Source organism: Schistocerca cancellata, chromosome 1 (genome assembly GCF_023864275.1).
Source record: "Schistocerca cancellata isolate TAMUIC-IGC-003103 chromosome 1, iqSchCanc2.1, whole genome shotgun sequence".
Classification (NCBI taxonomy): domain Eukaryota; kingdom Metazoa; phylum Arthropoda; class Insecta; order Orthoptera; family Acrididae; genus Schistocerca; species Schistocerca cancellata.
Genome location: NC_064626.1, coordinates 613,691,456 through 613,714,281, shown reverse-complemented (window position 1 = coordinate 613,714,281; position 22,826 = coordinate 613,691,456). Strand labels below are relative to the sequence as shown.

The window sequence follows — 22,826 nt, the reverse complement described above, 5'->3', positions numbered from 1 at the left end:
AGTGTTTATAAATAAGTAACTTAGAATATCCATCGTGCACATACTTCAACTGCTCATGCATGATGTTGTAAGCAGTTTCATGTGAGCACCCTACAGCACATGCTACATCATGAAACATCACACACCAGTCGTTATGAGTGATAACAGCCAAAGATGCTCTTGATCTCTGATACTTTGCCTTCCCCTGTTAAACTCCTAGGTCTGACTTAACACAGCTTTTCATGATAAACAGTTGTCACCACATACAGATAAACTGTTGACTAAGATTATATATTGACTGAACCTTGCAAAAAATTCAGCTGATGAACATGTGATTATTTTATTACTGGTTAATCTTAACAACAAGAAAAAAATATCTTCTTGTGGTGCTTTTTGATATACTTGTATTTCTCAAATTTATTTCGGAGAGCCTTTCTTATATAGTGTGGTCTACCCTCTTGTGTATTGTCCAAACTAATTACACACTTCTGTCATGAGAAACTTATTATAAAAGTTTTTATAGTTTAGGTCTACCTTTGATGAGCTCTTTATTTAGCTGTAAAGATGTTATTCATTTTAACTGTCTAGATTTTTGCTATGTTGTAAGCAGTTCTTATCATGTTTTGACAGAGTTTTTAATGTGATTTTAAACTATTATCATCAGTGGTTTTTGATTTTAAATAGAGAATTGTCTTAGTTTTGTATGATAGGGTGCTATTTGTAGATTTAGAGCAAGTTAATTTCTGACATAGGCTCTTTCTTTCCTTTTTTTCTTTTTTTTTTTAATAGTTTTCAAAATAGCCTATGGAAATTTTATAGAATACATTGCCTTTTTCATTTATCCAAAGTGTATTTTGTATGTTATTCAGTCTATACTTCGCAAATACTTCTTGAATTTCTCAATTTCTGCTTCACGAATTATGTGGCGTTCATGATGTAACTTAACCATTATGGTTGCAGTAGGATGGGGTGACACATAAGGCTGAAGTGATTGTTCTAACACAAGAACACTGTAATTTATTGCTAGAACAGTACACACACATGGGAGACAAGGTACAATACAATTAGCAATACAGCAAGTGACTGACAGAGCCTTGTGCTCTGACCTATGGAGACACTGGTTCCAATAGGGGGTGCAGCTGGCAGGCTGTGTATGCAACTGCTATCATATTAGCTGGCTAGGTGGCCTCTGTTGGTCAAAGTAAGCATAAACTTCATGTACAAACTGTGAAGCAGTGCACATACAACACTTTTAGTTATAGCACTCCTCTTCCCTTGCAAAGAAGTGAGTACCGTGCTCACATCCATTTCTTTTGTAGTTGATGTAAGCTGTTGAGTTATGTAACGTGCTGCCACTGGTGCATAGGGTCAGAAATGGTGCGAGCATGGATAGGTGTGGTGTCTGCCCTCCTGTGAGAGGCCACATGGCAGGACAGGCATTCATTTCCACGTTCAGTTCCAACCCCCAGGGAAGGAGGCTCTGGCAAAGGCAGTAGAACAGGTGGCACTGGCTGTGATGGAGGCGGCCAAATCAGATGCATTGGCTGTGACACACATGAGCCAGGGTCCCACCGTAGCCCCCAAGAGCTGAAGGGGGCACCCACAGCAGAGGAGACAGTTGTGAAATCATTAGCAGTGGTTGTGGAGAAGGTTAGGGCACCAGCCACAATGTAGGAGACAGCTGGGCCAACGGAAGATGCAAGAGTGGCAGAGGTGCACCTATGCAACCATACCAGGTTGGAAGCATTGTGGCACTGATGCCAATGAATGGCCTTGTGTCAGCTGAAGCAGATTTAGCAGAGTCCGGGGCTGATGACTGTGTAACAACTCTGCCAGACTCTTAACCATCAACTGGGATATGATCTGGGGGCCATTGACTGTAACTAATGGGCTAATGTATAAGGAATACCTTCCACTGCAATTTTCTTTAAAAAAGCTGAAATTATTGTCACTACATATGTAGACAGACAACACATCACATATGGAGACTGAGAATAAGCATCAATTACAACAAACCACTAGAAATTAAAAAAAAAGGTGCCACAAAATCTACATGAATTTGTTACCAAGGCTGCTGTGAATCTGGCCACCATGACAAAGAAGTACAGAGAGCAGCCTGATGGGTGGCATCGCTTGATGGATGGTGCACTGTGGGCAGGTTGCAACAGCTCACACTGTTTCCCCATCAATGTCTGGCCAAAAAAAAAAAAAAGGTCTGCTTGCTAATGCTTTTATACATGACACCTACTAGTGGTCAACATGTAATAAACATATAACCTCATGCCAAAGGGTTGACAGGACTGCAACATGAGGAGTGGTGTCCCCTGTAGCTAACAGCAGCAATCTGTCCCAGACATAAAGATGAGTTTATAATGCAAAATAATTTCTCAAAGGATCAGAACCATGGCCCACAAGTTTTTTCAGCCAGATGTGTTGCACAAAAGGACCAGCTTCATTTAAAACAGGATCCATGGCTACTGCAGCTGTAATTTTAGTGCTAGTAATACAAAAGCCCTCAACAAAATTTTGAGTTTCCTGATCTAAATGTAAATAAAGTAATTCGTCTTTATTAAACTCTGGATCCAGACCAATCAGCAAATACAGTAAGGCGTCAGCATTTGTATGTCATGCCATAGGTTGAAAATGTATCTCATAATTGTATTGCAAGTGGACAAGAGCCCACTGCTGTATGTGGTGTGTGGCTTTGTATGGCAAGGATGTCAAAAGGTTAAAAAGAGACATCAGTGATTTGTGGTGTGTGGTTGGGTTAAACTTAGACACATACAAAAAAACCATGAAATTTTTTTTGAGCATACATGATCATCAAAGCCTCTCTCTCCTTCTGAGAATAATGCTGTTGCACTGAATTTAAGGATTTAGAGCCATGTGGAATAGGGCGTTCAGATCTGTCCACATACTTATGGGCAAGGATGGTGCCAATGCAAAACTGAGATGTTTCCATCACTAACACAAGGTGCTGGCCTAGCTGTAAAATGACTGGACAAGGGGCTGACTGCAACTTAGATTTCAACCACTTGAATGCCCAGTCACAAGCTGAAGACCAGTGGAAAGTAACACTTTTACAATAATATATGGAGTGTGTAGTCTTCCCTCCCATGCATTACCATTAAATTTAGCTCTATCTTTGCAAAAGAATTTTGAAATCTCCAAGGGGCATAAGACACACAAAAGAAAACTTTTTTACCTATCATCATTTTCTTTTGTTGTTGGCTACAGTTCTCACATATAGGAGTACATTCTTGAGGCTGAAATTTTGATTTTGTGGGTTCCAGTTGGCTAAATATCTGATGAAGATTTGCCTGTCTTACTCTTTAATTTTATTCTTGTCACATTCTTTACAATTTCCACTTCTATACCACCACAAATTACGTTGTTTGTGTCAGTCATAAAAATACGTCTGATTCCATCAGAGGCATGCCCACTACTACTTACATTCTGCAGTACTAACAATATTCCAAGGAATTTACAAAACAAAAGTGTTTATAAACTCTCTTGATGAAAGAAGAATCTTCACCAAGTTATATCATTATTTTGTAAATGAATCCAGAAATAAATTTAATAATTAGCAGTAAATTGAGCAATTAATTATATGAATTTTAAATATGCCAGACAATTTTTAATTTCAAATGTTTTTAAAAGAAGAATAATTTTAACTGTTAGTACACATTGATTGCAACAAATTAATTTCTTTTTATACATTTTAGCCTGAAATATAATACATCGTATACAAAATAATATGAAATTCATTTAGTTAAACAGCTGAGATAATGTTCACCTATACAAGTTTTAAAATACTTTTTTGTATCGCCTATTTCTATAAATAAAGGTAATGTCAGAGGAGAGTGTCCCATTACAAGTGGTTGTGCCACAGTAGCACCATCACTGCTGACACAATGTTCACATCCACATTTACTTCATCCTCACTCTGGTGTGGAATTTGTGGTAGTATGCAATTTTGCCTCAAAATACCTGTAATGCCATCACGGGTGTGGGGTGTGGCAACATGGCAATAGCGTCAATATGCTGGTACAGTGGTTTCATGGCAGCATGCAACACTTCAAAACCCAAATAAATAATCAATGGTGGAGAAACTGTGTCTTGTCCAAACTGCACTTTATCCGTGCAGATTGTAAAACCGAAAATAGAGCATGACGGTTCTGCAGATGTTCCTCTATAGAACCACCAGACTCTACTGTGTCATTTAAATAGTTGCTGCAACTTGGAACTGATGCAATAAGTTGCTCTAAAAAGAAGCTGGTGCACTTGCCACAAAAAAAGGCAAATGCTGGTATTGATCAAGCCCAAATGGGGTATTGATAACTAGAAGGCGTTTAGAATTCCCCATTGAGTGGCAGCTGTAAAGATGTCTCTGACAAGTCTATTTTTGAAAAATAATGCCCCCCCTCCCCCCCCCCCCCCCCCAACTGCTCATCAGTGCATGGCAAAGGATAGGTATCAATGATTGATTGGCCATTAATAAATTTCTAGAATCACTGCAGAGGCATAATTTACTGATAGGTTTTTTGACTAGCCCAGGTGGTGATGACTATTCACTGGAAGAACGATGTCAAATAACATCAAGGAATCAAAGATTATCTAATTCTGCTTTTACTTGATCCCGTAAAGTTACCAGTACCAGGCGGGCTCAGAAAAAAACAAGGGGGTGGGGGTTGAGTGTTTCATCATAATATGAGCCTGGAATTCTATTGCACAATTCAGTCCTGGAGAAAATAGAGAGGAAAATTTCTCACATAAAACATCTAACTGTTGATATGGAACTTGATCAGATGATCAGAAACCAAATGCACTTCATCATCAATGGAAAATACAAAGAGTTTAAAAGTGTCCAAACCAAACAGATTTTCAGTGTAAGCATCATCCACAACTAGGAAGGCTAATGAACGAATTACAGCCTTGAAAGTCACATGTGCAGAAAACTTGTCAAGAATGAGAATCTGTTGTTTCTTAAAACTCACTAGCCTCCAAGGCATTGGAGTCAAAGGGGAGAACACAAATCCACATAAGACTGAGAAGTCACTAACACTGCTGCTGCATCTGTGTCCACCTCATTCTCAGTGGTTTGTTAGACACACAGATTTCAGTGTGTAACTTGCTCTGAAGCACCATCACTGCTGACACAATGTTCACATCCACATTTGCTTCATCCTCTCTCTGGTTTGGAAAGGTGTTACATACAGAAGCAATGTGTCCTTTCTTATGACACCTATTAAGCATTGCCCAGTGCATGGAACATGCAGTCCTTTCTTGTTGAATGTAGCAGAAGGACCACGAAAGCAGCAGAACACAAGAGTGTTGCTGTTATGACACAGACTGTTGTTGTGAATGACATTTAGCTATATGACACTGAGACAGCTGCTGGACTGCTGCAATAATATCTATGCTCCTATGTTCCCTCGCAAACCGACTGAAGGCTGGGAGGGGTGAGAGGAACTGATTTCTGAAACTTCAGACCGGTATTCTGTCTGACTAACTTCAGCCTTTGAAACTTCAAATGACTGAACTATGTTCAATACTTCCACAAGCATAGGATTTTCATGTTGTAGAGCTCACACTCAATCTTCCCTATCGGGAACAAAACATGTGATTGTTCCACAAAGCATATGATCTGCATAGGATTCCTTATGAACTTTTGCCACAAAATTACAACTATGGCTAAGTCCATCAGTTCGTTGAAATAACCAGTTCACATATTATGCAAAAAACTGGTGATTTCTCAAACTGGGGAACAATCAAGAATGGGGTGCCGCAAGGTTCGGTCTTGGGTCCTCTGCTGTTCTTAATATATATTAATGACTTACCTCTCTATATTCATGAAGATGCAAAGCTGGTACTTTTTGCCAATGATACAAGTATAGATATTATACCCAACAGACAAGAATTAACCGGTGAAATTGTAAATGATGTTTTTCAGAAAATCATTAAGTGGTTCTCTGCAAATGGGCTCTCATTAAACTTTGACAAAATACAGTATATACAGTTCAACACAGTAAATGGAATGACACCATTAATAAATATAGACTTGGATCAGAAATCGGTAGCTAAGGTAGAATATTCAAAATTCCTAGGTGTATGCATTGATGAGGGGTTGAACTGTAAAAAACACACTGAGGATTTGCTGAAACGTTTGAGTTCAGCTACTTATGCTATTAGGGTCATTGCAAATTTTGGCAATATACGTCTGAGTAAATTAGCTTACCACGCCTATTATCATTCTCTGCTTTTGTATGGCATCATATTGTGGGGTAACTCATCATTGAGTAAAAGAGTGTTCATTACACACAAGTGTGTAATCAGAATAATTGCTGGAGCTCATCCAAGATCAACCTGCAAACACTTATTTAAAGAGCTAGAGATCTTCACTGTAGCCTCACAATACATATATTCACTTATGAAATTTGTTATTAACAATCCGAATGAATTCAAAAGTAATAGCAGTGTACATGGCTACAACACTAGGAGAAAGGATGATCTTCACTACTCAAGGTTAAATCTAACTTTGGCTCAGAGGGGGTAAATTATGCTGCCACAAAAGTCTTTGGTCACTTACCTAATAGCATCAAAAGTCTGAAAAATAGCCATATAGCATTTAAAAGGAAATTAAAAGAATTTCTTAATGGTAACTCCTTCTACTCATTAGATGAATTTTTGGATATAGTAAGTGGGTAATTTCCCCAACACCCCCCCCCCCCCCCAAAAAAAAATAAAAAAAAACATAAAAAATTAAAAATATTAAGTGTCATGTAATATTTTGTGTAATGTAGTATCTTGTATAGTCACCTTTTATTAACCTGACACATTCCACATCATTACAAAGTGTCGTATTCATGATGTATGGAACAAGTAATAATCTAATCTAACCTAACCTAATCTAATCTAATCTACTGCTCATGCCCTATATGACTGTTTTGGCCGCTTTTAGCAACGGTAAAAATTCACACAAGCAGCAATAACGTATGTTTACAGTGATAGATAGAAAGTAAGAAACTTCCTTTAAGATTAAATCTGTGTGCTGGACAGAGATTCAAACTCAGGACCTTTGCCATTTGACGGCAAGTGCTCTTCCATCTCAGCTACTCAAGCAAGGTTCATGAACTGTCCTCACAGTTTTACTTGTGCCAGTACTTTGTCTCCTACACTCCGTCTACTAAGCCATATCTCCACAACATCCTTTCTTTTAGGAGTGCTAGTTGTGCATGTTTTGCAGGGGGGTTTCTGTGAGGTTTGGAAAGAAGCAGATGAGGTACTGGCAGAAGTAAAGCTGTGAGGACAGGCAGTGAGTTGTGCTTGGGTAGCTCAATTGTTTGGAGCACTTACAAAAGGCAAAGGTGCTGAGTTTAACTCTCAGTCCGGCACACAGTTTTAATCTGCCAAGAAGTTTCATATAAGTATACACACTGCTGCAGAGTGAAAATTTCATTCTGGAAACATCCTTCAGGCTGTGGCTAAATCATCTCTCTGCAGTGTCCTTTCTTCGAGAAGTACTAGTTCTTAAAGTTTTGCAGGAGAGCTTCTGTGAAGTTTGGAAGGTAGGAGACTTGGTACTGGCAGAAGTAAAGCTGTGAGGATGGATTGTGAGTCACACATGGGTAGCTCAAATGATAGACTACTTACTCACAAAAGGTAAAGGTGCCAAGTTTGAGTTGGAGTTCAGCAAACAGTTTTAATCTGTGAAGAAGTTTCATGTCAGTGCACACTCTGGTGCAGAGTGAAAATTTCATTCAGTTAGAAAGTAACTCTAACAGCGGATCAAGAGAAGGATTTGCTGGTTCTTGTAAGGGAGTGAGCTCACGCAACAGCTGATATATGCACAGTGAAATCCAAGAAAAAAATGTCCTTGCACAAGTTTACATCTATTAACAAATGCCCAGAAATATTGCCATAGGCATTTTCTGTATGTGTCTGAGTCGTCTTCTGCATTGTCATATGCCAGGAACAGCAGCGGATATGTTGCTGTCAGGGCCATAGGGTGTGCCAGTGTAGTTGTTAAACTGGAAATAAAAACTGTCAATGCCTGCAGTTGCTTGAGAAGAGATTTAAGCACTGTCTCCATGGAAATTAATCTCAAAAGACCAATGACTGAAGTGGAACACATGAAGTCAAAAACAGTACAATTAGCAATACACAAGTGGCGAGCAGAGCATTGCATTCTGGCCTATAGAAACATTAGGTCCAACAGGCAGACTGTGTATGCAACTGACATCATATCACCAGGCCAGGTAGCATCTAGTGGCCAAACCATGCACAAACTTTGTGCACAAACTATGAGACAGTGCATACACAACATTGGTAGTTACAGCAGTGAGGAATTCTTCTTGGGAAATCAGGTGAGTAACATGTTAATGTAGTAAGTTTTGATGCATTTCCTACATTTCACCTTGTGGCAATACTGTATGGCTCTTGCAGATGCTATTATCTATGTACTGGGTTATGTCTTTCATTTGGATTTGCACCAGAGAGATGAATCATGAGTGTTCAAAAGTTACAGACCCAGAAAATGGTGAGAGAATGACTGCATACTGAGTGACTGAGCTGCCAGTCCATCCTGTCCATTGCTAGAATTCTTACTGCAGTTCACAGAATTGTGGCACCCAGGGCAAGATGAGTTTTATAATGAAGTGGTGTGGCCTTAGTAAGAAAGCATATCCAAGATATGAGAAGAGCTGCTCAAAAATGCTCTACTCAACTGCTGCTTTCAACTTGCTTCTGTCCTTTTAGCCTACACATGGTAGTGGGCAGACAGAAATGCACGTATCTCAGGTAGCTCTGCAAATGAGAAAGCACAAAAAACAGAGAACACAGTCTCAGTTGCTACCTGAAGTGTGCCTACAAGGAGCTGACGTGACAGGATGAGGGACCCACATCTGCACTCAAAAAAGAACTCATGTAACACCAGTTCTAAAATGCTCTCCAAATGTAAATCACTGCAGCATTGAACACAAAGTCTCAGGGGAAATCAAACTGTGGAAAATCGAAAACTTCATAGGAGAATACAGTGCAATACATGTTCTCACACTGACAAAGACTTCTGTGTCTTAGCGGCAGGTGAAGGCACTTCTATTGTATTGCTGACAACAGAAAATTGGGATCATACTGCAAAACACAGTGTACAAACAAGTGATGAAGGATCCTACACCAGGAGTGTCATAGAAGACTATCTCACTCCTCAACAATTTGTGCTTAGATGAGGAGATTTGAGAGTATTAAATCCCTTAGAAACAGTTCCACTTTGTCACTTCCAAAAATACATAAAGAGCGAGTGCTACTGTGACTAACAATGTGTAGCATTAATGCTTAATCTGTGGTTTGGCTAAATATCTAGCAATGCTTCTGAAGCCTCTGGTGACACAATGTCAAAACTCAAGATGGTTTGTGGCAGTTCTCTGAGATAAATACCTGGATAAGAGTTGATTTGCTGTCAGCTTTAATGTTGTGTTGCTCTGCACATGAGTGCAAGTAGAAGACTCCTTACAACAGCTATAGAATCACTATGATAAGGAGACAATAGAACTACTTTGACATGTACTAATTATGATGTATTTTCAATGTTGTTTCAAGTTCTGTGTATGGACAGATACATTCTCCTCTCCCTACGGTAATCATCAACTTTTACACAGAGCACTTCAAGAATACATCACTTGACATTAATTGGGTCAAGCCAATTTTCTCCTATAAATTAAGAGAAAAACACCTTTATGTTGTGACCACGAGTGAAAGGAAACATCTTGGAGTTTTTGCAGCATGTTAACAGCCTACATTTAAGTGTAAAGTTCACATTGAAGTAGAGCAAACTAATTGTTTTCCTTTGTTGGAAATTTTAATAAAGATAAAAGAACCAATGATGTGCTTGGGCTGTCTGTGAATCACAAGAAGGTGCACATGAACCTCAACTTAAATTCACCATCTAGTGCCTCACTTCTTGGTAATCATGACTATAGCGAGCAGAGCCCAAACCATCTACAACAGTGAGTTGCAACACCTTTGTGAAACATTCTATAGGAACGTGGACTCACAGGCAACAAAAAGATGTACTATCAGGGTGGCTGATTGGAAGAAAAAGTAAGAGATGAATGAATGCAGAAAGGGCATTGTGCTCGTCCCATATGCTGGATAGCCCAGTGCCAAGATTGCCAGTTGCCTGAAAAACCATAATATGAAGGCAGTTTTCTCCACGTATGCAAAATTAAGAGCATGCTGGGCACCATAAAAAATTCCTTAGTTCTGAAAACACATGGTATGTATTGGATCATGTGCAAGAAAGGCCACCAATACACCAGCAAAAAGGAATGCTGCACCCCAATGAATTGTGGAGCACATCGTCGAGGATACACATTCAACTTCACAGACCCAAAGATGCTATGTTTTGTCAGGGGTTTCTGTAATTTGATAATCAAGAAAGCTTTTGAAATAAGAATGCATGGAAATCTAGTGAACAAGAACAGCAGCTTCTACCTCACCCTACACTTGGGATCATGTAACATCAAACACATGCCAGAAGGAATTCTTACCTGGAGTGCCGTTAATGGACAGGATGGAATAGTGACCCCCCAAGACACAAAGTGCAGACATTTTCTCATGAACTCTGTCCCCACTGCCCAAGACTCTCATTTCACTTGTGATTGACCAAACTGGTGGTACTCCAGAAGCTGTAAGACATGACTTGGAATATACAAGTAATAGCATCTGACAGAATCCCAACACTTCACCAGAAGACAACAAGAAACTTCTCAACCTACTCATCTAATGTTCTGAGAAGAGTTGATCAGTGCAATTTATTAAGAAAGCATACAGCTTCATAGGTGAAACTGAACTTTCATTGATGTGGAGAATCTTCAACCAAGCATGGTACACATATCATATAATATCTGAAAAAAATAGTGCTGTGGGACCAGGACAATCTTAATACCTCCAGGAAAGAGGGTGGGGATAGAGGAGGAAAGTGAGTGATATGTAGGCATAGTGTGTTAAATGGATCTGAGAAAAAATGTTTCTCCCACGAGCAAATTTACATTTCTCATTCAAGAGTGGGTTCACATAAGAATTTATTTATTCTTTCACTTGGAGGGTAAACTAAAAATATTGTATTCAGCCAAGTTTTGTGTTTAATTAAGATTGCAATTAATTTGTAAAGGATTTTACTTTATAATTTGCGTATTGTATTTTTACTTTCAAAAAATGTATATGAACTATGTCTGTTCATGCACAATAGAAGTAGTTAATTTCTCTTCCTATCAACTACATAAGTTAGTAAATGGGAAATCAGTTGTAAACCGAAATGGCATATCTATTTTTACAGTAATTCAGATTTATAATAATGGATTTTATTTTTGTAAACTATAACCACTGTTATTTTAATGTTTACTCATTTACAGATATAATTCATTTTAAGTAAATCTATTCCTTCCTGTTTAATGCTACCCTTATAAACTAACAATCCTTTTGCACACAGGGATTACCACAGTTTGTGCCATTCCGGAAACAGAAGAATGCATTTGGTGGCTCGAGACATCTGACACATGATCTTCCGCTTCCAACAGATGAATATCAAGATGAATTTATCTGTCCAAATGAACAAGATATTCTTCGTGGAAGGCGGGCAAGGGCATCAACGTTAATAGAACCTCCAGCACGTCACAAAGTTGTCCTTCGAATGTCCTCACTGCAGGCCAATAGAACAGTGGAAAATATTCCTTTCCCTGTTATGAGGCAACTCTCATCTCCAGCTATTACTAATGGCCAGTTTATACCAATACTTTCAAGGTAAATCATAGCAAATAAGTTTTATATGAACACTTACATTCTGTATGATAGTAACTTATGCAACAATAAATTGTTGTATAATCCTTTACCACATTTACATTTACAGTTACTCAGTAGTATACATAATTCAGTTTTAAATAAATCTACTTTCTTGCTATATGCCTAATGAGAGGTTGCTGAAGACCTCTGCACCAGATTAAAAAATACCCATATTCAGTCCTAGGCAAGAAGGCAAAGTCCACATGGAAATTATTTTTCCATCCTGTATTATTGTTACAGAAATCAAAGAAAAACTCAGAAGGACTTTTATTAATAGCAACAAATACCATTCATGGGTAAATGTGTTGGGAAGTATGTGTTAAAATTTAACAATCTTCAAAGAGGCCTCTGCAAAATGCTCAGTTATCTAACAAGTTGTTGTTGTGATCTTCAGTCCAAAGACTGGGTTGATGCAGCTCTCCATGCTGTTCTATTCCATACAAGCCATGACATCTCTGTGTAACTAATGTAACGTACAGCCTTTTGAACTTGCTAACTGTGTTCATCTCTTGGTCTCCCTCTATTATTTTTACCTCCCACATTTCTCGCCAACTCTAAACTGGTGATCCCTTGATGTCTCAGACTGTATCCCCTTAACTAATCCCTTCTTTTAATCAAGTTGTGCCACAAAATTCTTTTCTCCCCAGTTCTGTTCAGTATCTCCCCATTAGTTATGTGATTTTCAGCCATCTTCTGTAGCACCACATTTCAAAAGCTTCTATTCCTATGTTGTCTAAACTGCTTATGATCCACTTGTCACTTTCATACATGGCTGAACTCCAGAGAAATACCTACAAACTTCCTAATGCTTAAATTTACATTTGATATCAACAGATTTCTCTTCTTCAAAAACATATTTCTTGACATTGCTTGTAAACACTTTTTATCTTGTTGACTTTGGCTATAATCCATTATTCTGTTGCCCAAATAGGAAAACTTATCTACTTGTTTAAGTGCCTTGTTTCCTAATCTAATTCCCTCACAAATACCTGATTTTATCTGACTACATCCCGTTACTCTTATTTTGCTTTTGTTGATGTTCATCTTATATCATCCTTTCAAAACATTGTTCATCCCATTCAACTGCTTTTCCAAGTTATTTGCTGTCTCTGACAGAATTTCAATGTCTTCTGCAAACATCAAGGTTTTTATTTCATCTCTCCGAAGTTTAATTCCTTCTCCAAATTGTTCTTTGGTTTCCTTTACTATTCACTCACTGTACAGATTGAATAACATCAGGGATAGACTACAATCCTTTCTCCTCTGCCACTGCTTCCCTTTTATGCCTTTCAACTCTTATAACTGCCACCTGATTATTGTACAAGTTGTAAATGGCCTTCATTCCCAGAACTTTATCCCTGATACCTTCAAAATATCAATGAGTGTATTTCAGTTGACATTGTCTAAAGAAAAGCTTTCTCCAAATCTAGAAAAACTTTAAATCTAGGTTTTCCTTTCCTTAGTCTATCGTTTAAGATAAACTGATGTTCCCTGACGTCAGCTTCTACCAGTTTTTCCAGTCTTCTGTAAAGGATTTGTGTTAGTATTTTGCAACCATGACTTATTAAACTGATAGTTTGGTATTTTTCTCACCTGTCAGCAACTGATTTTGTGGAATTGGAATTATTATGTCCTTCTTGAAGTCTGTGTGTATTTTGCCTGTCTCATATATCTTGCCCACTAGGTGGCTCTTCTAGTGCTGTTAGTAGTTCTGATGGATTATTGTCTGCACCCAAGGCTTTGCTTTGACTTAGATCTTTCAGAGCTCTGTCAAATCCTTCTCACAGTATCATATCACCTTCATCTCCAACCACTAGCTTTTCTATAATATTGCCTTCAAGTTTATCTCCCTTGTATAGATCTTCTATATATTCCTTCTACCTTTCAGCTCTCCCTTCTTCACTTAGGACTGCTTTTCCATCTGAGCCCTTGATATTCATACAGCTGCTTCTCTTTCCAGCAAAAGGGCTCTTTAACTGTCCTGTAGGTAGCATCTATCTTTCCCCTAATGAAATACATTTCTAAATCCTTACATTTGTCCTCTAGCCATTCCTGCTTGGCCAGTTTGCACTTCCTGTCAATCTCATTTTTTAAATGTTTGTATTCCCTTTCACCTGCATCATTTGCTACATTTTTATATTTTCTTCTTTTATCAGTTAAATTCCTTTTCTCTTGTATTATCCAAGGATTTCTAATAGGCCTTGCTTTTTACCTATTTGATCCTTTGCTGCCTTCACTATTTCATCTCTCAACACTACCCACTCATCTTGTACTGTATTCCTGTCCCCTGTTTCAGTGCCCTGTATTCCTGTCCCCTGTTTACCGCTGACACTCAACAAACTTTGGTTCTTTAAACTTATCCAGGTAACATCTACTTTTTTGTAATTTGTTCAGTTTCAATATATCGTTCACAACCAACCAATTGTGTTCACAGTTCACATCTGCAACTGAAAATGTTTTACAATTTGAAACCTGGTTCTGAAGTCACTCTCTTGCCACTGTATGATCAATCTGAAACCTTCAGGTGTCTGCAGGTCTCTTCCACATATATAAACTTCTTTCATTAATCTTAAACCAAGTGTTAGTGATGATTAAATTATGATGTGCACAAAATTCTATCAGGTGTCTTCCTCTTTCATTCCTTTCCCCCAGTCTATTTACCTACTATTTTTCCTTCTCTACCTTTTCCTACTATCAAATTCCAGTGTCCCATTCACAACTGAATTTTCCTCTTTCACAACTATTTTATCTCATCATGCATTTTTCCTCTCTCTTCATTTGACAGTGGAGGATGCTGGTTTCATGTCTACCTTGGCTGTGATAATGCATTCACTATGCTGTTGATAGTAGCTTACCTGTGTTCCTATACTCTTATTAATTACTAGACTAAAATTATCCATATTTGATTGTGTATTTATAAACCCATACACATGTGACCAGAAGTCCTGTTCCTCTTGTCACTGAACTTCATTAATTCCAGCTATATCTAACTTCAACCTATCCATTTTTCTTTCTGAAGTTTCCTAAACAGGTCTTGCAGGTTGGAGATTTTTTGTGGTGTGGAAGCTAATTCCCAATACCTTTCAGAATCCATAATGAGCCTGTTGGTACTGAGTCACTGTGCTGAACTATGTGAAACTTATGTTACACTTCCCTGCAGATTTTTCTCACAGTGTGATTTAATTAGGACATTAGTGTCACCTGCAAAGAGTACTGTGATCCCATCATGTATTTTGTCAGCCAAGTTATTTACATACATCAGAAATAGGACAGGTCCCAGAACTAACATTGTGGGACCCCATACTTGGATTTGCTCACTGACATTAAATACATTGAAGCTAAAGTTGAAACATTTCTTGCTTGACACCTGCTTCTACTCTGTCTCTGAATTTCTGGAACATCATAATAAGGAAACCTCATTTATCAAATATTGTTGATTATTGCATGTGTCATGCTACATTATACTGTAATTTAACAATGAACAGGATATTTTCTGATCAACATATAGCAAAAATGCCGAGTCACAGATAGGCACAACAAGGAGACTGTCAGTCTTTTTGCTGTCCCTATCTGCAACTCAGCATCTCTGGCTATATGTTGAGTAACAAGTATCCCTTTCATAATATTGTTAAATTCCATCCTGGATTTTCCATTGTTGATTACACAATAATTTACTTCGATTGCGTTGATGAGGTAGTCTCACTTAATAACTACTGCTATCAAATGTACAAGCTAGGTAGTTTGTCAGTATTTATTATTATGTGACAATATTTGAAAAGGAAAATTGCCACTCACAATATAGCAGAGTTGCTGAGTCACAGATAGGCACAACAAAAAGACTCTCACAATTAAAGCATTCAGCCATTAAGGCTTTTACAAATTAATTATGTTTATCCCTTTTCCTATGCCATATATACAAACAATGTATTATAAATTATTTTCTGTTCCAAAATAAAATAAAACAGTGATTAATATCCAAATGGTCCAAATGGCTCTGAGCACTATGGGACTTAATTTCTGAGGTCATCAGTCCCCTAGAACTTAGAACTACTTAAACCTAACTAACCTAAGGACATTACACACATCCATGCCCGAGGCAGGATTCGAACCTGTGACTGTAGAGGTTGCGCGGCTCCAGACTGTAGCGCCTAGAACTGCTTGGCCACTCCGGCCTGCAGGGATAAACACTGCAGAGACATGGCCCACATGTAGGACCAGTGACACCATACCCTGTGCAGCTGGAGAAGTCTGCCACACTGCTCAGAGAATGTGAACAGCCATCAAATAAAACAGAAATGTGAAAATAAGAGCCAATTTTGCTTGTTGATGTGAAATGGTGCAATAACATTATGTTTGTGAGTGTGAACACAATAAAATGACCATCTCTGGAAAATAAGCTTGCCAAATGTGAGACTTCAGCTTGTACAGGCCATGCTGATATGATTATTATCTATGTACATAACTAGTGAGTGTAAACAGGTTATCCACAATAAGAATTAGATAATTGTCCACACAGTGTGACCACATAGAGGAGTGAGTGGTACCTTGTCAGCATGGCCATAACAGATCATACAGCTGGTTCCACACTTTTGGCTCCATGTCAGAGCACTGCAATGGATCTGGACCTTTTCACATCAGTGGCTCAAAACTCCTTGCAGTAGTCCATACTGGTGGCACATGTGCTAGCTTTAATCATCAAAAATATTCATCCTGTAATGGGCATGTGGGTACTGCCACAGTCATGCTGAGTCGAAATACATTGTTTTTACTTCAACTTGTCCTACGGTAATGACCGATATATGTTAGATTCTACCATGGTGACAGCAGTCTGGCAGCTTGCATAGTGGAAAGGCATATCACACACACACACCAAGTGTGATGGTTTGTGATAGGCCCTCTTTGAGTCCTAGCCACAAGATTTAGGAGTACTTATTACAGCTGATTAGGGCAGATTAATTCTAATATTTGGGAATTGTAATGTTTTTGATCTGCGATATAATGTTCATTTCAGATGCATATGTCTTCTATATCTTCCAGATGAGTGAAACCTTAGAAAGTATTTTCATTGAACTGCACACTCCTGCATCACACATTGCACTGTTACTCACACAGGACATAAAAATAAAATTATGTACATCTGTTTCTTAGCATGCATTGTTATTGCTGTCCCCAAGGAACTTGCATTATGATATAATACATGTAGATGTCATTCACTATTTTTTTCTTCCTTTTTTTTAAATTGAGGCCAGTTCCTATTACTCCTTCTGCTGCTGCGAAAGATAAGGGTGTCCTGAAGAAACTGGCATCATCTACTTCATTTAAGTGAGTGTAATATGTGTTTTTAAATTTAAACTTAAGTATTCAATGCTTTTTTTAATTAATTTGAAATTAAATTATTGTCAAACTCATGTTTTCACATAGTGGAAAATCTTTTTTGAATATGTAGGTCTTATAAATTATTTCTTACTGTTTCTGTATTTTACAAAAAATCTAGTAACTTGATAAAATATTTTATGATACTTAATAAGTACAGGATATATAACTCAGGTGTTCAGTATTATAAATATTATTTTGATATCTACACTTGCTTAAAATTACATGAAAGCTTTTAATAGAGAAATCATATGTAAAAATTAACACATGTTTCACGTTTGAAATCTTGTAAGTGATAAATAGTTACTCTTTGACAGATCCACCACATCAGTAACAGAACAGGAGCAACAACCAGCTAGACGGCTACTCTCAACAACTTCTAGTTTGAGTGATGACTTAAGTGAAGATGATGATTTGTGTAAGTTGCACATTACTTGTTAATATCCAAGCGGCTCTCTAACAAATAGTGAAGGTTTGTGACGTTTTGATGTGGATTGCTGATGACAAAAAGAGTGATGCATGAATAATATTTTTCTCTTTGATGGATATTACATTTATGATGCGAACAGTGCCAGTGCATTTCAAGGGTTCTAATTTGAATCTGTTTGGAATATGTTTTAATTTGCCATTAAGTTTAATAACACTGTGCACTCCACTGCAGAGTGAAAGATTCATTCCATGTATAGGATATTTATAAGCCATCTTATGCACACCACTTCACTCACTCCACTTCTTCCTCTGCATGCTTTCTTCAGTAGTATATTGTGTACTTGCAGGTAACTGAATTAAGCACTGAATTTCAAGCTGTAGTGCTATGTTCTTTAAGCATGTTAGTTGTTTCTTTTATGTACAATGAAGGGACAGTCTACATGTACAGCTCTAAATAACAATGGCTATTGGGGTGCCTTCTTTTGTAGCTTCACTAACCAGTCTAATTGCTGCATTCCCCAAATTATGATGAAGTAAAATAGATGTGCATGCTGGTATTTTATTATTAAAACCATATCTGCAATTATTATTCAAAACATTCTAAGTTGGCTGTTGCAAATTTCATTGATGTCATCAGAGGTTATCAGGATGCCAAATTAATTAAATTCATTGCTCTTAGCAAAAATTGTGTTATTAATTGGCAGTGCATTATTAGTTTTTGGGTGACAAATTAAGATGAAGTACATAGTTTTAACTCTATTCTTCTGAAGACCTACAACTTCCACAGCAGTTATTAATTGTGTTGTAAGAACTTTAACTCATTCTCATTGTCAGCTAATAGAACAGTGCCATCAGTATATGTGAAGATCTTAATATTGCTCCATTTTGTAATAATTTTACTTTTTTGGTTATTTTGATAATTAGGGGCCTCATCATCATCATCATCATCATCATCATCATCATCATCATCATCATCATCATCATCATCATTTAAGACTGATTATGCCTTTCAGCGTTCAGTCTGGAGCATAGCCCCCCTTATACAGTTCCTCCATGATCCCCTATTCAGTGCTAATATTGGTGCCTCTTCTGATGTTAAACCTATTACTTCAAAATCATTCTTAACCGAATCCAGGTACCTTCTCCTCGGACTGCCCCGACTCCTTCTACCCTCTACTGCTGAACCCATGAGTCTCTTGGGTAACCTTGCTTCTCCCATGCGTGTAACATGACCCCACCATCTAAGCCTGTTCACCCTGACTGCTACATCTATAGAGTTCATTCACAGTTTTTCTTTGATTTCCTCATTGTGGACACCCTCCTGCCATTGTTCCCATCTACTAGTACCTGCAATCATCCTATCTACTTTCATATCCGTAACCTCAACCTTGTTGATAAGGTAACCTGAATCCAGCCAGCTTTCGCTCCCATACAACAAAGTTGGTCGAAAGATCGATCGGTGCACAGATAACTTAGTCTTGGTACTGACTTCCTTCTTGCAGAAGAGAGTAGATCGTAGCTGAGCGCTCACTGCATTAGCTTTGCTACACCTTGCTTCCAGTTCTTTCACTATGTTGCCATCCTGTGAGAATATGCATCCTAAGTACTTGAAACCATCCACCTGTTCTAACTTTGTTCCTCCTATTTGGCATTCAGTCCGTTTATATTTCTTTCCCACTGACATAACTTTCGTTTTGGAGATGCTAATCTTCATACCATAGTCCTTACATTTCTGATCTAGCTCTGAAATATTACTTTGCAAACTTTCAATCGAATCTGCCATCACAACTAAGTCATCCGCATATGCAAGACTGCTTATTTTGTGTTCACATATCTTAATCTCACCCAGCCAGTCTATTGTTTTCAACATATGATCCATAAATAATATGAACAACAGTGGAGACAGGTTGCAGCCTTGTCTTACCCCTGAAACTACTCTGAACCATGAACTCAATTTACCGCCAACTCTAACTGCTGCCTGACTATCCATGTAAAGACCTCTAATTGTTTGCAAAAGTTTGCCTCCTGTTCCATAATCTTGTAGAACAGACAATAACTTCCTCCTAGGAACCTGGTCATATGCCTTTTCTAGATCTATAAAGCATAGATACAATTCCCTGTTCCACTCATAACACTTCTCCATTATTTGCCGTAAGCTAAAGATCTGGTCCTGACAACCTCTAAGAGGCCTAAACCCACACTGATTTTCATCCAATTGGTCCTCAACTAATACTCGCACTTTCCTTTCAACAATACCTGCGAAGATTTTACCCACAACGCTGATTAAAGAGATACCTCTGTAGTTGTTACAATCTTTTCTGTTTCCATGTTTAAAGATTGGTGTGATTACTGCTTTTGTCCAGTCTGATGGAACCTGTCCTGACTCCCAGGCCATTTCAATTATCCTGTGTAGCCATTTAAGACCTGACATTCCACTGTATTTGATGAGTTCCGACTTAATTTCATCCACCCCAGCTGCTTTATTGCACTGCAATCTATTGACCATTTTTTCCACTTCCTCAAATGTGATCCTATTTCCATCATCATTCCTATCCCATTCTACCTCGAAATCTGAAACATTACTGATCGTATTTTCACCTACATTGAGCAACTCTTCAAAATATTCCCTCCATCTGCCCAAGGCATCCACAGGATTCACCAGCAGTTTTCCTGACCCGTCCAAAATGCTTGTCATTTCCTTCTTACCTCCCTTTCGAAGACTGCTAATTACACTCCAGAATGGTTTTCCAGCAGCTTGACCCATAGTCTCCAACCTGTTTCCAAAGTCTTCCCACGATTTCTTCTTGGATGCTGCAATTATCTGTTTGGCTTTGTTTCTTTCTTCAACATAACTTTCTCTGTCTACCTGGGTTCTGGTATGTAGCCATTTTTGATATGCCTTCTTTTTCCTTTTACAGGCTGCCTTGACTGTATCATTCCACCAAGCTGTTTGCTTCATCCTACTTTTACACACTACTGTTCCAAGACATTCTTTAGCCACTTCTAGTACTGTGTCCCTGTACCTTGTCCATTCCTTTTCCAATGACTGTAATTGACTACATTCAACTAACTGGTACCTTTCTGAGATCGCTGTTATGTACTTGTGCCTGATTTCCTTATCCTGAAGTTTCTCCACTCTTATCCTCCTACATATGGACCTAACCTCCTGCACTTTCGGCATCACAATCCCAATTTCACTGCAGATTAAATAATGATCAGTGACATCAAAGAATCCCCTGAATACACGTGTATCCCTCACAGCCTTCCTGAATTCCTGATCTGTTATTATATAGTCAATGACAGATCTGGTTCCCCTGCCTTCCCAAGTATACCGGTGAATGTTCTTATGTTTAAAAAAGGAGTTTGTGATTACTAAGCCCATACTGGCACAGAAATCCAAGAGTTGTTTCTCGTTCCTGTTGGCCTCCATATCCTCTCCAAATTTACCCATAACCTTTTCATACCCTTCTGTTCGATTTCCAATCCTGGCGTTAAAATCACCCATGAGCAGAACACTGTCCTTGTCCTTTAGTCTAACAACTACATCACTGAGTGCCTCATAAAAACTATCCATCTTATCTTGATCTGTCCCTTCACAATGCGAATATACTGACACAATCCTAATTTTCTTGCTAGACACTGTCAAATCTATCCACATCAGTCGTTCGTTTACATACCTTATTGCAACTACGCTGGGTTCCATTTCTTTCCTGATGTAAAGCCCTACACCCCATTGTGCTATTCCTGCTTTGACTCCTGACAGGTAGACCTTGTATTCTCCCACTTCCTCTTCTTTCTCACCCCTTACCCGAATGTCACTAACAGCTAAAACGTCCAGCCCCATCTAACTTGCAGCCTCTGCCAGCTCTACCTTCTTCCCAGAGTAGCCCCCATTGATATTAATAGCTCCCCATCTCATTACCATTTGTTTGCCAAGTCGTATCTTAGGAGTCCCTGGTTTGTCAGTTAGAGGTGGGACTCCGTCACCTCCAAAGGTCTGAGGCATTTTGCTCTGATTGTTGCCAGCATCATATTTAAAGTACCAGGGAAGCAGGTTGCTAGCCTTACTTGCCCCGAGTCCCATTGGGTTTTACCCCTAACGGCTGAGGGACTAACCGGTGGATTTGATAGTCTTTGCCGTATGAGCACAAAGGTGACCACGACTCAGAATACGTCCGAGATGCCCAGCCTTATTCCAAAGTAACTGGTATCCCGACTGTCGGGACCACTTACTTGGCCACTCATACGTTGCCCGTGGTTCATGAACTAGGACATGACTACAGGAACCCACACCATTAGGGGGCCTATAATATTTAATACAAATGGAGATAGTGAATTGCTTGTTTGACTCATGTTTTGACCTCAAATGCAACTTTTATTTTGTATTTTGAGTTGAAAGAGCAGAATTTTATTAAAATCATAAATTTTATTGGGATACCAAGTCACCTCACACATTTCCATAAATTTTTTATGTTAATACTATAAAGCAATGGAAAGACCTGGATGAAACAACAACAATATGGAAATTGTAGACTGCTACTCATCATATACAGGAGGCATTGAGTTACAGACAGACACAATGAAAATGACTACTAAAATGTTAAAGTTTCCAGATAAAGTCCTTCTTCTGCTCTAGGAAACACTTGCACAGAAACACAACTCATGCATACGTGGTAATGTCTCAAAGCACTAGAGCTCTGAGGCTCTAGTGCCCTGAGACAGTTACCATGTATGCATGAGCTGAGCTTGTGTGAACGTGCATGTTTTCTATTGCAGAACAAGGTCATTATCCAAAAGCTTTAATATTATAGTAATATTTTTAATTGTGCCTGTCTGTGACTCAGTGCCTCCTCTATATGGTAAGTAGCAATCTCTCCTTCTCCCATTGTTGTTAATATTATGAAAAGCTATTTTAAAATTGAACAGAGGTATATGTATATCTTGACTGAATTCATTTTCTTGCAACATCCTTAGCAAGCATGCACTGTGAATTATGGATCTGTCTGATCTAAACCCAAATTGGGCATCATTTAGGGAAACTTAAGTATATAGTCATACCTTTGCTAAAAATAAATGTTTGTAATTTGTGTTCAACAACACAAATCCTTCATAGTTTGAACAATATGTTAGATTTCACTTTTTATATGCAGGGTGCATACTACCTAAAATCAGCACACACTCCAGTGCAGAGTGAAAATTTGTTCTGA

At 38.4% G+C, this 22,826-nt stretch overlaps 1 protein-coding gene across 1 annotated transcript in view; it reads left to right on the top strand.

Annotated features, from left to right (window-relative positions):
* The window catches only part of LOC126090234 (ATP-binding cassette sub-family C member Sur), a gene marked incomplete at its 5' end in the record, with an annotated part of 407,614 nt that overhangs the window by 234,474 nt on the left and 150,314 nt on the right, over nt 1-22,826 (top strand). The window contains 3 exons of the mRNA XM_049906975.1: nt 11,468-11,778; nt 17,062-17,139; nt 17,508-17,608. Of these exons, the coding sequence (XP_049762932.1) occupies nt 11,468-11,778; nt 17,062-17,139; nt 17,508-17,608 (490 nt within the window). The remainder of the gene's footprint in view (nt 1-11,467; nt 11,779-17,061; nt 17,140-17,507; nt 17,609-22,826) is intronic.